The following is a 15,663-nucleotide window of genomic DNA, read 5'->3' on the forward strand; positions in this document are numbered from 1 at the left end:
GGTGTGTTCTCCCCGTGTCCGCGTGGGTTTCCTCCGGGTGCTCCGTTTTCCTCCCACAGTCCAAAAACACACGTTGCAGGTGGATTGGCGACTTGAAAGTGTCCGTAGGTGTGAATGTGTGTGTGTCTGTGTTGCCCTGTGAAGGACTGGCGTCCCCTCCAGGGTGTATTCCCGCCTTGCGCCCGATGATTCCAGGTAGGCTCTGGACCCCCCGCGACCCTTAATTGGACAAGCGGTTACAGATAATGGATGGATAATATATATGGGGTTTGATTAATCTTGGTTGATTCTTACTAAATGATGTAGGCCTTAGTGCTTGAAGGTGAAGGGACTTATTGCATTGTGTGTTTACCGTGACCTGTGGGAGGAATGCGCTGAGCAGATTAGAAGGACATTCTCACCATTTCTCCCTGGCAACTATAAAGTTGGAGATAATGAGGCACCAATAAGGGAATGTTTGGGTTAATAGAATGACATGTAGATGACATTGACAATGACAATAGAGACATGTTGGTGTACGTGACTGAGGTCCTATATATATGACTTGATTTTGTTCACTAAACTGAGTGATTAGAGAGAATCTTTGACTCTGTGTCTTTGTTTCTCTGATTTCTCCTCGGGCCTGAGAACCGGTCTTCCTTCCTGGTTGATGGTTGAATTTTCCTCTTAGAAAATTGCCATAACAAAGTCTTTGTCTTGTCAAGTGTCATAAATTGAGTACAGGAAACATCCAATCAGAAGCAAGAGATGCTCCAATTCTCAATCCCTGAGAACCAATCAGGTATTCAAGGCAGGTTTCCTAAAATGTGGTTAAAACCCAGTGGCGATAAATAACTCATTCCCGAGAACAGAACAAGAAAAGATGGAGAAGCAGTGAATAAATGACAGCTAACTCTGGCTACTGATTGGCTTAATAAAAGTGACAGCCAATGAGAAGCGCATTCTCTGTTTAGCAGTGTCTGTGTCTGCCCCTCCCACCTGCTTAAGGAGCCTCAAAAATAAAGAATAAAATGCGCCCCTGCTTTTAGACGACCCCAGATCCTATCACATCCCCTCACGCTCCAGCTCTGACTCCAACTCGCAGGAATGTGTGTTTGTGCGCAACAGTCAGAAGCAGTTTGTCCACAAGCAGGCAATTTGCTTAGGCTGACCAGGTGGGCCTTGGACCAGTTTGGGTAGGCTATGCCCCGGTTTAGTAGTCACATTCTGACAGCATTGCATAATTTGCAGAGGGGGTGGTAATGCAGAGTAGATGATGAAACACATGGAAACCTGCCTGTGGGCTCCATCGTATCAATAAGTCAAAGGCGCCTGTAGCTTCTATTGTCAAATGGTAAAATGTTCGCTGCTATTTTTTGTTAGTGTTTCACCAGAAAATAACTGTTGGAAAATTTAAGGTGGAACAGAAAATGTTTTACTGGTGCTAGCAATAGCTAACGTAGCTAGGGCAAGAACAAAAGTAAAATTGAAATTGAAAAATTATTTAAAAACATTTTAAATTTGAAACACAATGTAACTTTGTCAGTAACTGTTATAAAAGTTATTTTGTAATGTGTAATTAGTTGGGGACATGGGTTATGTTTAAAACATTACTGTTTAACCCTACCTTAACATGCCAGAGCTAACTGACAAGAGACAACAGCCAAAATATTAATTACATTGATTTGGTCCATGATTAAATAATATTCAGAGAAGTGTTTCACTTACTTAGAGTTTGTGACGAGTTTATCAATGGCTCGGCTGAAGAGTCCGTTAAAAAAAAAAAAACGTCTCTCACGAATAACGGCACAGGTTTAAAATGCGCATGGGCATTCAGCAATCCTCCTATTGGCTGTAATTTAATTGAGACTACTTTACACAGATACACACACACACACACACACCTGTCCAACAGCTAAAGTAAATTTTTATTAATTTTAGAAAAGCTTGAAATTTTAGCATATACTATCATTGGTTTGGGTTGTTTATTCACCAGTATTTTTCAGATAATGTTTTAAAACATTCACAAATATTGATCCAGGAATTATATATTAATGAATACATTGTGATATGTTATACTTTTTGGTGGATAAATAGGATGACAGACAGACATCTGACATTTTGCTCAATATTCTGTGCAAGCAGGTAGCAGAGCCTGAGGATATTTGTAAAAATTTGCAGAGAAAACATTTAGATGGACAACATCTGCATTTCATATATATAATGTACTAATATATATATATATATAAAATGTACTATGCATGTACTATGTCCTTGCAGTGTAGGTGACATTAAAATCATATTAAATAATTAATTAATTATATTTTAATTACTATGTGTGTGTAGCACATTTTGCCTGAGAGTACTGTGAATGTACCAATGCCCCAACCATTCACAACCTTTAAATGAACGTTGAATCAATGTTATAATTTCAAGACTAACCGATACTTATGAGACAATGTTAAATAAATGTTGTTAAAGGATAAAACTATCATCACCTTTCTCTCAATAACATAAACATCACCTCCAACATGTTGTAACTTTCTGTTTCTACATTTCTCTTTCAATATCGTCTAAATGAACACAGCACAGGGGCCTCCTTCTGCCTGAAAACAACCTATTGAAATAGACTGAGGACGCTGTCTCTGTGTGGACTGTCCATTACATTTACATTTACATTTATGCATTTGGCAGACGCTTTTATCCAAAGCGACTTACAAAAGAGGATCTAACATTCGAACTACAGCACAATTTATACAAAATACCTTACATTAAGTGCAATATGCCAGGAAGTAATAAGTGCATTAAAGAAAGACATTCAGTGCAAAAGATACTCTCGGAAGAGCTGGGTTTTCAATGATTTCTCGAATGCAGAGAGGGTTTCTGTTGCTCTGATAGTGTTTGGAAGCTCGTTCCACCAGCGTGGTACCAGAGATGAGAATAGCCTCAACTGACCTGTACGGGGGGTTGGTCGTGTTAGTGTTAGTAGGCGCTCCTTTGAGGAACGGAGAGGGCGGGCGCTAACGTATGGTTTTAAGAGTCTATTGAGGTAGACGGGAGCAGAACCAGTGAATACTCTGAAGGCCATCATTAGTGATTTAAATTTGATGCGAGCAGCTAAGCCAATGGTAAGGTAAGCCAATGCAGCTCAACTAATAGGGGTGTGACATGTGCTCTTTTTGGTTGGTTGAAGACCAGGCGTGCTGCCGCATTCTGGATCATCTGTAACATATATCCAATGTCCAATACGAGAGCAGCTGTTATGATTTTCCAGCCAATCGTGTGAGAGGGGACGGGTGTTGTGGAGCGGAGAATGTGTGTCTGAGATAAATCATGACCTATTTTTACTGAGAGTAAATATGCGTTTAAAAGATTTACACCCCGTTCATACCAAAGATAAATGTGTTTAAGATATTTACTCCTCGTTTATTCCATGTTTTACTGAAGATAAATGTGTTTAAGATATTTACGCCTGGTTTATACCGTGTTTTACTGAAGATAAATATGTGTTTAAGAGATTTACACCCCGTTCATATCAAAGATAAATGTGTTTAAGATATTTACTCCTCATTTATACCATGTTTTACTGAAGATAAATGAGTTTAAGATATTTACGCCTGGTTTATACCGTGTTTTACTGAAGATAATTATGTGTTTAAGATATTTACACCCCGTTTATACCGTGTTTTACTGAAGATAAATGTGTTTAAGATATTTACGCCTGGTTTATACCGTGTTTTACTGAAGATAAATATGTGTTTAAGAGATTTACACCCCGTTCATATCAAAGATAAATGTGTTTAAGATATTTACTCCTCATTTATACCATGTTTTACTGAAGATAAATGAGTTTAAGATATTTACGCCTGGTTTATACCGTGTTTTACTGAAGATAATTATGTGTTTAAGATATTTACACCCCGTTTATACCGTGTTTTACTGAAGATAAACGTTTTTAAGATATTTACACCCCATTTATACACTGGGGTCAAGACAGCTTCCACTTGTAAAGGTTTAGTCAAACTACCCCCTCTTTGTTTTGGACTGCATATTCTGATCATTATGGTAAGAGCGTGTAGGTGAAAGGATATCAAAAGAAAATCCAAGTCACTGACAGGAAATCAGGGGCTTTAAAGAACATGAAGTGCTTGTGCTCCAAACTTTGGGTTCCACCAGACTTGATTAAAACATTGAGTCATTTTGTCAACCCCCATACCTGAGAGCAAGGAGATGGCGGACCACTGCTGACCCACTGAGGGCAAAGTTGGAGGCCCACTAGTGTGTTATACAGCGTTTTCTGGGTGGGCCGCTGGTGATTACACAGAATTTTAGACAAAATGACACATTTTAGCACTTTTTCATTCACAGTCCAATTTAATTTTTTTACTTCATTAGGTTATTTTGTTATTCTTTATAAATAATATTAGTAAATAATTTCAATCCAGCACAGTATCAACATTTTTATCATTTATCATTTTATATCAGGCTTATACTCATTATTATATCTCTCATAGTTGTTGGTAATATTTGTATTAGTTTGTTTTCCAGAATAAAATCTCTGTGAATGAAAAATCTGTTTGAGGAGATTATAAAGGAGTTCTATCCTGTACAGGACAGTAATCTGAGTGGTCCGATGGTGGACCAGCAGTGGTCTACAGTCAGTGGTGTGCCAGCATTTTTATGCCAGTGGATGGATATATGCTCGCTGTCTGGGATATGTCCCAGCGAGCAAATCTGAATTGCTAGGTACATTCTGGAGCTACTAGAGGTGTTCCATGACACCAGATGGCATCTTTATGTAACTACACACCATTCTCCATCCATCTCCAAATTTTCTCCCTTGGAGTATTCTGTTGCATCTGTTTGATGTCAAACTTGCTCAAACTTCCTTTTCTTTTTTGGGTTGCTGTTGCTTTTGTCCTTTGTCAATGCTGCCATGTTCATCGTTGGCATCTCCCTCTCAGGCAGGGAGTTTTGCAGCAGCATCAGCTAGTGCATTTCCTCAAACTATAGATGAATTTTCCTTTGTGTGTGCTTTGACTAATTTGGGCAGTCTTAATGCTTCCAAAGATTCTTGGACCAACTGTCCATTTTTCACTGGCATTCCTGCAGCAGTTATAAAACCACATTGTATCCACAGTTGACCAAAATCATGGATGACACAAAACCATAGCAGGCATCACTGTAAATGCTGGCAGTGTGGTCTTTAGTCAGAGCTTTCAGTTCAGTTTTTGAGCTGAAGTTCCTGGTGGCATCGTTTTTCTGTAGGCTTCAATACACAGAGTTGAGTTCAATTGCAGCAATACTTCCAAGCCCAGTAGGCAATAAATTCCTACTAAAATGTTGTTTCAGTGCCAACATCTAAAAAGAAGTTGATGTCATGATTATTGATTTTAAACATCTTCCTAAATTCTCATTCCCAATGTACTTGTTTTCCACAGTAAGTACAGTTTCCAAATTTATTCCCTTTCTTGTTGGAAAAATCTGAATTATCACCTTGCTCCCTTGTTTTCCCTTTACTTCTTTGATATTGCTTGGCAGTTGCAGGTCCACTGAGCTTCAGAAGTCCAATTCTCAATTCTTGAGCCATCTTAATATAATGTGCACAGTGTACATGTCCAAACCCTTCATTCCATCCTGTGTGTTTTGTTTTCAGGGCAACAGCAATATCTGGTCTCAAGCCATTAATAAACCCGGTCCTAAGGGGAAGGACAGTAACTTCATCCAGAGAATACTGGGCAATGTTTTTGACCACTTGTCAATCAAATCAGCAGTGGGAGGTTTATGATAGTGCCTGGTTTCATAACAAGCTTTCTTTTGCCTTTTGGACTTGTGATCAAGATGCTTGTTCTAATCGTTCATCCCCTTTTTGTATTGCCTGGGATGATGCACCTCCTCCAGGATATTCATCAGCAGGGTCAGATTTTGGAGTGGGTTGTGGATAAAGTACCTTTCACGCTTTACCTTGATTGGAGCTAGTCGTTTAGCCTTAGCATCAAATTTGATTGGTTTCACTTTAACTGAGACTGTGGGAGAATGAGATCTGGAAAGTAGATCCTCCTCAGATGGCTCTGAATCACTTTCAGTGTCAGTTGATTCATCATATGAATCTTCTGAATCACTTTCAAAATCAACACCAAAAGCCATCTCAGTTTTAAGTTCTTTTATTGGATACAAGGGTTTCTGATGCATCTTTTTTGTTACGCCCCTTGAGGGTAATTTCTATGCTGCAGCAACTGAAAAATTACGGTGGTGCTACTACACCATTACACCGTCTGGTGTTAGTGCAGTCATATTTCACGTTCCAGTTTGTGAACTAAATTTGGGACCATTCAGCAGTGACCAGAGGTCCTCTTTTCCCTGGACAAGTCTCTATGTTTGGAGAATGTTTCTGTGACACAACCTTTTGTTTTCTATTATATATTTAACAAACAGAGAGTCATCTCGTCTGTCCCTATAATGGTACAAATACATGGTCACACCTCACCGTTACTGATTTTCTGGTGACTAAATTATATCTAAATGGCTTTGTGTTTAACTTTACACAAAAACTGACCAAATATCCAGATTATTAAAGAACACTAGAGATAAGTGTTACTCAAATAAGTCTGTGGATCAGTTACAGCACTGTTTTATCAGTCGGACCCTTAAAGAAATGTAAGTAAGTAATAAATATCTAGTTCTAGCAATGCCCTGTTTCTTTAGAGTGTAGATTACTTGGTGGATAAAACATTAAGGTCCTTGGTTTAGAAATGTTCAAACGCAAGTAATAAACAAACAGCTCTGTAAGAGTTTACAATGACCTAAGACAAAGTAAAAGAGAATCAGAATAAAATATAGAATTAATATGAAATTGATCACTTTCCAAAAAAGTTTTTATTTATTTCTTTTTTGTCTTCCAGAAAAGAAGAAACCCTCTTTGGATATTTTCTCTGACTTGTTGTTAAAGACGTTCCACGGTTTTACCACACCACACTTTAACCGAGAAACATTTCAGAGTGGAATATAAGAGTGGTGAGAACAGGAGGGACTGAACGTGAGGATATGAAGGGCAGAAGCTCCTGTTCTCAGGAGATATCCTTGGATACTCCCCACACTCACACATCCAACAGAAAATCTCAGACAAGTGAAAACAAATGGAAAACTTATGACTGTGGAGAGTGTGAGAAGAGTTTTACTCTGCAGCATCGTCTACAAGCACACCAACGCATCCACGCAGGAGCGAAAACGTATCACTTTTCAAAGTGTGGGAAGTGTTTTAATATACTGAGTAACTTCCAAGTCCACCAGTGCATTCACACAGGAGAAAAAACATATTCTTGTTCAGAATGTGGGAAGAGGTTTACTAAACAGTATAGTCTCAAAATGCACCAGCGCATTCACACAGGAGAGAAACCATATCACTGTTCAGAGTGTGGGAAGAGTTTTTCTCATCTGAGTTCTCTCCGTTACCACCAGAGCATTCACACAGGATTGAAATCTTTTTCTTGCTCTGAGTGTGGGAAGAGTTTTATGAGATTAAGGAATCTCCAAGATCATATGTACATTCACACAGGAGAGAAACCATATCATTGTTCAGAGTGTGGGAAGAGTTTTATGAGATTAAGGAATCTCCAAGATCATATGTACATTCACACAGGAGAGAAACCATATCATTGTTCAGAGTGTGGGAAGAGTTTTACTCACCAGGCTACTTTCCAAGTCCACCAGCGCATTCACACACGAGAGAAACCTCATTCTTGTGCAGAATGTGGGAAGAGTTTTACTATGCATTGTAGTCTACAACGGCACAAGTGCATTCACTCAGGAGAGAAATTTGATCACTGTTCAGAGTGTGGGAAGAGTTTTACTCAACAGGGCAATCTACAACGACACCAGCGCATTCACACAGGAGAGAAACCATATCACTGTTCAGAGTGTGGGAAGAGTTTTACCGAACAGAGTACTCTCCAAAGACACCAGCGCATTCACACAGGAGACAAACCTTATTCTTGCTCCGAGTGTGGGAACAGTTTTATGAGACCAAGTAATCTTCAAGATCACCAGTGTGTTCACACAGGAGAGAAACCATATCACTGTTCAGAATGTGGGATGAGTTTTACTCACCGAAGTAGTCTCCAAAGACACCAGCGCATTCACACAGCAGAGAAACCGTATCACTGTTCAGAGTGTGGGAAGCATTTTACTCGAAAGAGTAGTTTCCACAAACACAAGCGAATTCACACAGGAGAGAAACCGAATCACTGTGCGGAATGTGGGATAAGTTTTACTGAACTGTGGTGTCTCCAGAAACATCACTGCGTTCATCCAGAACAGAAGTAGTAGCACTGAGTGAGATATTACCTTCAAACATTTGGAATTTAAAAGGTGTATATATGTATTAAGAATGAGATAAAGACTTTTTGATAATGTGCTGCTTGTTGGGAAACGGCATGGATTGTAAATTTTAGTGATTAATAAATATTAACATAGTTGTTAATTACTATATTGGGGCGCACAAAATATAGCCTCATAGTGTAATATCAGATATTTTACTTTCATATACACTTAAACGACTCATTTCAATGTAAGGTGTCGTAAGCAGAGAAATAAAATACACATTGCTGTATTTTGCTGTTCTCAAAGCTTTGTTTTCACCCCTGGGATGAAAGAGAGCGCCCCTTCCTCTGGAAACCTCTGGTTTCCCCAAGTTTTTCTTCAACTGCCCACAAGTACGGAGAGGAATTAGTGCAAAATTAAAAAGCTAGCACTGCAATAGGACAATGTGAAATGCAATACACACATTATTACTTTACCCAACTAACATGAAGAAAATGTGCCAAAATTAAAAGTAAATTCACTATTACATGGTTTTCACATTACTTGACTTCTTTACTGAAAAACAATACACAAGTATTGTGTTTAAAAAAAATTACATGCTGAATTATTGTCAGAATTGTATACAATCACATTGAAATGTAATCAGTACATAACTGTACTGTTTTACATCATGAGATACTTCAAAAATAAATGTCTTGTAATGCAATACATGAGATTACTGTTAAACACGGATGCGTGGAAAACGTGCCCTAAAGAAAAACATATATTCATTACATTGTCTATTAGCATAAAAAACAACTCGTGCTGATACGTATTTCTTTGGGGCGTTGTGAAAGTGTCAAAGCAAAATACAAAGCAGGGATTGCATTTCAGCTGAGAGCAGTGCTGTATTCATGCAACAATTGAAAACAATCACTATTCAAGCACAGTCCTCAACTGAATTTGGGGGTCTCTAAAGCCCCTTGAGATTCAGGGTGATAAGCAACGCTACTGACACCCGGAAGCTGTTTTCAACCTTCAAGTCTCTGCTGAACCCTCCACCTCCACCCCCTGCAACCAACCTCACCGCTGATGCATTTGCTGACTTCTTCACCAGCAAAGTTGCTGCAATCAGCAGCCGGTTTTCTGACCCTTCTACATAGCCTCCGGCTCCCCCTTCGAATCCTCCTAAACCTACTGCTTCCTTCCCTTCTTTCACTCCTCTCACAGAAGACGAGGTATCAAATCTTCTTAGAGGTGGCCGTCCTACATCCTGTCCACTGGATCCCATTCCTACCACCCTACGGCAAACCATAGCCCCGTCCATTGTGTCCGCAGCCACTCATGTAATCAAATCTTCACTAACCTCTGGAACATTTCCAAACACCTTCAAGCAAGCTCAAGTAAGACCTCTACTCAAAAAACCTTCTCTTGCTCCTTCTATAGTAGAGAACTACCGACCAGTCTCTCTCCTCCCCTTCCTGTCTAAAATCATTGAAAGAGCTGTCTTTAAGCTGGCAACAAAATTCCTCTCCCAACATAACCTTCTTGACTCGAACCAATCCAGCTTCAAGAGCGGCCACTCGACGAAAACTGCACTTCTGTCAGTAATGGAAGCTCTTAAAGATGCCAAAGCAACAGGTCAGTCCTCAGTTCTCATTCTGCTCGACCTATCAGCAGCATTTGATACGGTCAACCACCACATCTTACTAAACAAACTCACTGACATGGGCTTCAAGAACAATGCACTCTCCTGGTTTGAGTCTTATCTCACTGGACGATCCTTCAATGTGTCATGGATTGGACAAACATCAGCGCGACACCACCTCACCACAGGTGTGCCCCAAGGCTCAGTGCTGGGACCCCTCCTCTTTGCCTTGTACACCACCTCTCTAGGCCCAATCATACATTCGCACGGCTTCTCCTATCACTGCTATGCAGATGACACACAGCTCTATTTATCCTTTCCTCCAGGAGACACTTCAGTGGCAACTCGAATCTCTGACTGTCTCTCTGACATATCTACATGGATGAAGGAACATCACCTCCAATTGAATTTATCCAAAACTGAACTACTGGTCCTCCCAGCCAAGCAAGCTATTCTCCACAACATCAGCATCAAGCTAGAGTCCCTATCAGTGGCTCCCACCAAGGTTGTAAGAAACCTAGGTGTCATGGTTGATGACCAGCTGACCTTCGCAGATCATGTTACCACTGTAGCTCAATCGTGCCGCTTCTCCCTATTCAACATAAGGAAGATTAGGCCATACCTAACTCAACATACAACACAGCACCTCGTTCAGACGTTAGTAATCTCCCGTCTAGACTATTGCAACGCCCTCCTGACAGGTCTTCCGGCCTGTGCTGTGAGACCGCTACAGATGATCCAGAATGCTGCAGCACGCCTGGTCTTCAACCAACCAAAAAGAGCACATGTCACGCCCCTATTAGTTGAGCTGCATTGGTTACCCTTAGCTACTCGCATCAAATATAAATCACTAATGATGGCCTTCAGAGTATTCACTGGTTCTGCTCCCATCTAACTCAATAGACCCTTAAAACCATACGTTAGCGCCCGCCCTCTCTGTTCCTCAGAGGAGCGCCAACCAACACGACCAACCCCCCCATACAGGTTAGTTGAGGCTATTCTCATCTCTAGTACCATGCTGGTGAAACAAACTTCCAAGCACTATCAGAGCAACAGAAACCCTCTCTGCATTCAAGAAATCATTGAAAACCCAGCTCTTCCGAGAGTATCTTTTGCACTGAATGTCTTTCTTTAATGCACTTATTACTTCCTGGCATATTGCACTTAATGTAAGGTATTTTGTATAATTTGTGCTGTAGTTTGAATGTTAGATCCTCTTTTGTAAGTCGCTTTGGATAAAAGCGTCTGCCAAATGAATAAATGTAAATGTAATAAGCACTGGAAACCTGGTGCTTAATGTTCAGTTGTTTGGTTACACTTGTAGTGGAGTATGGACTGAATAAGAGTTCTTCATAAAAACTCTCCACCCTAACAAGGATTTTTGTTTGCAACAGAATCCCACATTCCACAGAACTACGTGTGTGTGAAAACACTGCACTCTTCCCCCCCACACAGAAATTCACTTAAAGTCTACATCAAAGACTGAGCAGGACACTTTCCATCAACCCCCTCATCTCCTTAGGATGAAAGATAACAGGCCCGCCATAATGCTTTTAGGCAAAAAGGAGAACAGACAAAATGGGGAGTTACAATCCCGTTTTATGGCCGTGGCGCCTAAACGACGGAAACGTTATCTCAGGCTTACTAAACAGACAGCCCCAGATGGTGAAACTGACTAAACTCGGGCTGACCTCCCGGTAACCATCCGCACAGGACGAACGGCATGGACCAACAGCGACCCCAAGTGGACATTGGCGAAACTACGTCTCGCCCAAGGTCGCCTAAACAATAACGGGAATTAATCAAATTCTGATAAATATGTGTACGCAATATGTATGAATATCACTCTTTGTGTCTCCAGATGAACATCTATCAACTAATGAAGTGATGTGTATTACTGTTTTCAATCATGAAAGAAAGTTCTGTCTCTAACTAAGAAAACTAATTAATATCTTCTAACATGATATTGTAGTGGGACGTAATCATGATGTACCCAAAATAAAATTATATGCAGATGTTTGATATTAATAATCCAGGACACTCATTGTGATATGTCACAAACATGTATAAGAAATTTCGGTATACACGAATTTTCTCTCTTATTCTTTTTGAATCTCTCTAATTTTTCTGTACCCGTTTGGAAGCTGTTTTCCTGTTTACTCGTTTCCATTGTTATTTCTATATTTATATCTGTTTTTATAACCTACTAACCATCCATAGATCTATCTTTTAGATTGTCTCCGCAGGAATATTCATTACAGAGGCACTAAAACTGCCACCGGACCCTGGAGTAACGTTCTTGGTGTAAGTTACTAAAATTCACTAAAAGCGGTAAGTACCTGCAATTCCATGGCTACTACTGGCTGTTTTGCCTGCTCAGAGTGTGGCATGTTTAGTTTAACGCCCTTTTCCACCTCTAGCGATAAACATAGTGGTTGTATTTGTACTAAGTGTCAGCTAGTTAGCTCTCTGGTGGATAAAGTGGACCAGTTAGAAGTGCGCATCCGGAGCTTATTATTGTTGAGGGATAAACAGTGAGATTCAGTGTTAGCAACTCCGGGTGCCTTAGGGAGAGTTAGCACCCCCACGACTCCGGCGTTAGAGCCCTCACAGCGGGGTGAATGGGTGACGTCTCGGCGTCATAGCCGGAAAGCTAAGGCTGATGCTAACGCTGAGGCCAAAGCTAGCCCACCGGGACACCACGCTCCTCCGATTCGCGTGTCAAACAGGTTTGCCCTGCTCAGCGAAGCACCCGCTGAGGAGCCTGTTAAGAGTGCTCTGGTTATAGGAGACTCTATTGTTCGACACGTGAAATTAGCTACTCCTTTAGGGGCGCTGGCAGTAACAGTTAGCTGTTTATCGGGAGCCAGAGCGCCGGATATTAGTGGCAACCTTAGACTGTTAGCTAATAGGAGATATTCGAGGGTAGTCATTCATGTAGGGGCCAATGATATTCGTCTGCGGCAGTCTGAGGTAACTAAGGGTAATATTACAGAGGTGATTAAACTGGCCCAGACGATGTCCGATGCCGTAATCTGCTCTGGCCCCATACCAATGTGGCGTGGCGACGAAGCTTACAGCAGACTTTGGGTGTTAAACTGCTGGATGTCCAAGTGGTGTTCCGAAAATCAAGTGGGCTTTATAGACAATTGGTTACGTTTTGAGGGCAAGCCTGGTCTTATAGGTAGGGATGGTATCCACCCCACGCGGGAGGGTGCTGCCTTACTTTCTTGCAGTATAGCACATAGTCTTTTAGTTAGTCAGCAGAGTAGTGTAGATAGCTGCTGACAATCCAGAGCCGGGACCAGGCCGCAGACAGACAGGCTAAACCGACCGTCTGCGAACTGTCTTGAGGCGTCACCCAGGTTCAACTGTATTGAGACTGTGTCTTTCCCCCGAACTAAATGTAAAAGTAGAAAAACAAAATCAGCCTGTTTCAGCAACCTAATCAATATTAAATCATACACAACACCTAGCAGCAACACCTCAGAACTAAAATTTGGGTTACTCAACATAAGATCACTAAACTCAAAAGCACTCATCGTAAATGATATTATAAGTGATCATAAATTCAATGTTTTCTGTCTCACGGAAACGTGGGTTAAACCAAATGAATATTTAGCACTAAATGAAGCCACCCCCCTAGGCTATAATTATGCACATAGCCCAAGAATATCAGGCAAAGGAGGTGGAGTATGTGTAATTTACCAAAATACCCTAGAAATTAGTCTTAAACAATGTGACACCTTCAATTCTTTTGAGGTACTCTCCACTATTATTACAAATCCGGTCACAAAAAAGGACGCATTTTTATTATGCAACATTTACAGACCACCAGGGCCTTACTTAGAATTTCTGAAAGAATTCAGCGATTTTGCTACAAACCTAGCGGTGTGCAATCATAAAGTTATAATTGTAGGAGATTTCAATATCCATTATGAGAAGGAAAGTGACCCACTAAAAAAGGCATTTACCTCAATCTTAGACTCTATTGGTATTACTCAAAATGTAACAGGGCCTACACACTACTGCAGCCACACTTTAGACTTAGTTCTGACACTAGGTCTTAACATTGACAAAATTAATATCTTACCGCAATCCTCAGCAATCTCCGATCATTACTTAATTTCATATGAGCTACGTTTTAGCCATAATATATGTAAGAACCCTCGCTATTCTACAAGGCGTATAATAAAACCATCTACCGCCCTACAATTTATAGAAAACCTACCAGAACTATCGACCCCAGTTCCAACTCCATCAGACCCAATGGACCTAGATGTACTAACTGATTACCTAGAATATACCTGTTGATCTACTTTAGAAAAGGTAGCACCACTTAAACATAAAAGTATAAGACAGAAAAAGCTCACACCATGGTATAACGATAAGACCCGTACTTTAAAACAAACATTACGAAAACTAGAGCGGAAATGGCGATCAACCAAGCTTGAAGTGTTCCATTCTGCCTGGAAGGACAGCCTTATAGAGTATAGAAATGCCCTCACTAAAGCTCGCTCAGCATATCTGGCCTCGCTGATCTCCCATAATAAAAATAATCCGAGAGCACCGTTTAGTGTGTTTTCTAGAATTACAAAAAATCAAGCAGGTTCTGAACAACTAATTCCAGCAACTCTCACCAGTAAAGATTTTATGGACTTTTTTAATAATAAAATTGAGAATATTAGACAACAAACTCAAGCCACAGGATCAAATCCATCCTGGCTGCCACTCGATGTGAATGATATAAAACATAATATAACTGTAAAAGAAAGACTTGAAACCTTTTACCCACCCCCACAATTAGAACTAGAGAAGATTATCACCTCCGCAAACTGTACAACTTGCACACTTGATGCAATTCCCACAAAGTTGCTCAAAGAAGTACTACCAGCTATTATTGATCCTCTTTTAACTATAGTAAACTCATCGCTTAGTCTGGGCCATGTACCCAAAACTTTTAAACTAGCAGTTATTAAACCTATGATCAAGAAACCAAATCTTGATGCTAGTACACTGTCTAATTACAGGCCTATTTCTAATTTGCCATTTCTGTCTAAGATCCTAGAAAGAGCTGTGGCCCAACAACTTATGAAAAATTCCAATCTGGATTCAGGCAACATCATAGTACAGAGACAGCTCTAGTGAAGATAACAAATGATCTTCTTCTTGCCTCTGATCAAGGCCACGTATCCCTGTTGGTGCTTCTTGACCTAAGCGCAGCCTTCGATACAATAGACCACAATATTCTCATAGAAAGGTTAGAAAACATGGTTGGAATCACAGGGACAGCCCTATTATGGTTCAAATCTTACTTAACGGAACGTTATCAATTCGTAAAAGTAAACAATCTAAATTCAAATTATTCTAAAGTAAGATTTGGAATTCCACAAGGCTCTATTTTAGGACCATTATTATTTACATTATACATGTTACTGCTAGGCACAGTTATAAGAAACCATGACATTAACTTTCACTGTTACGCAGACGACACACAATTGTATATTTCAGCCAAGCCCGATGACAAACACAGATTAAAGAAAATAGAGGACTGTGTAAAAGACGTGAAAGGCTGGATGTTGCGTAACTTCCTCCTTCTAAACAGCAACAAAACAGAGGTCCTGCTTTTGGGTCCAAAAGTGGCAAGAAATAAATTATCATATTTAATTTTAAATCTAGCTAACTTTCCAGTTAAACCTGGTTCAGCAGCAAAAAATCTTGGTGTCATAATTGACCCG

General features: G+C 40.2%; 1 protein-coding gene across 1 annotated transcript in view; it reads left to right on the forward strand.

Moving 5' to 3' along the window:
• LOC136694213 (zinc finger protein 850-like) overlaps positions 1 to 15,663 on the forward strand; it is a 159,204-nt gene that overhangs the window by 32,642 nt on the left and 110,899 nt on the right. The window contains exon 4 of the mRNA XM_066667598.1: positions 7,262 to 8,176. Coding sequence (XP_066523695.1) covers positions 7,262 to 8,176 — 915 coding nt within the window. The remainder of the gene's footprint in view (positions 1 to 7,261; positions 8,177 to 15,663) is intronic.

Source organism: Hoplias malabaricus, chromosome 4 (assembly GCF_029633855.1).
Source record: "Hoplias malabaricus isolate fHopMal1 chromosome 4, fHopMal1.hap1, whole genome shotgun sequence".
Taxonomy (NCBI): domain Eukaryota; kingdom Metazoa; phylum Chordata; class Actinopteri; order Characiformes; family Erythrinidae; genus Hoplias; species Hoplias malabaricus.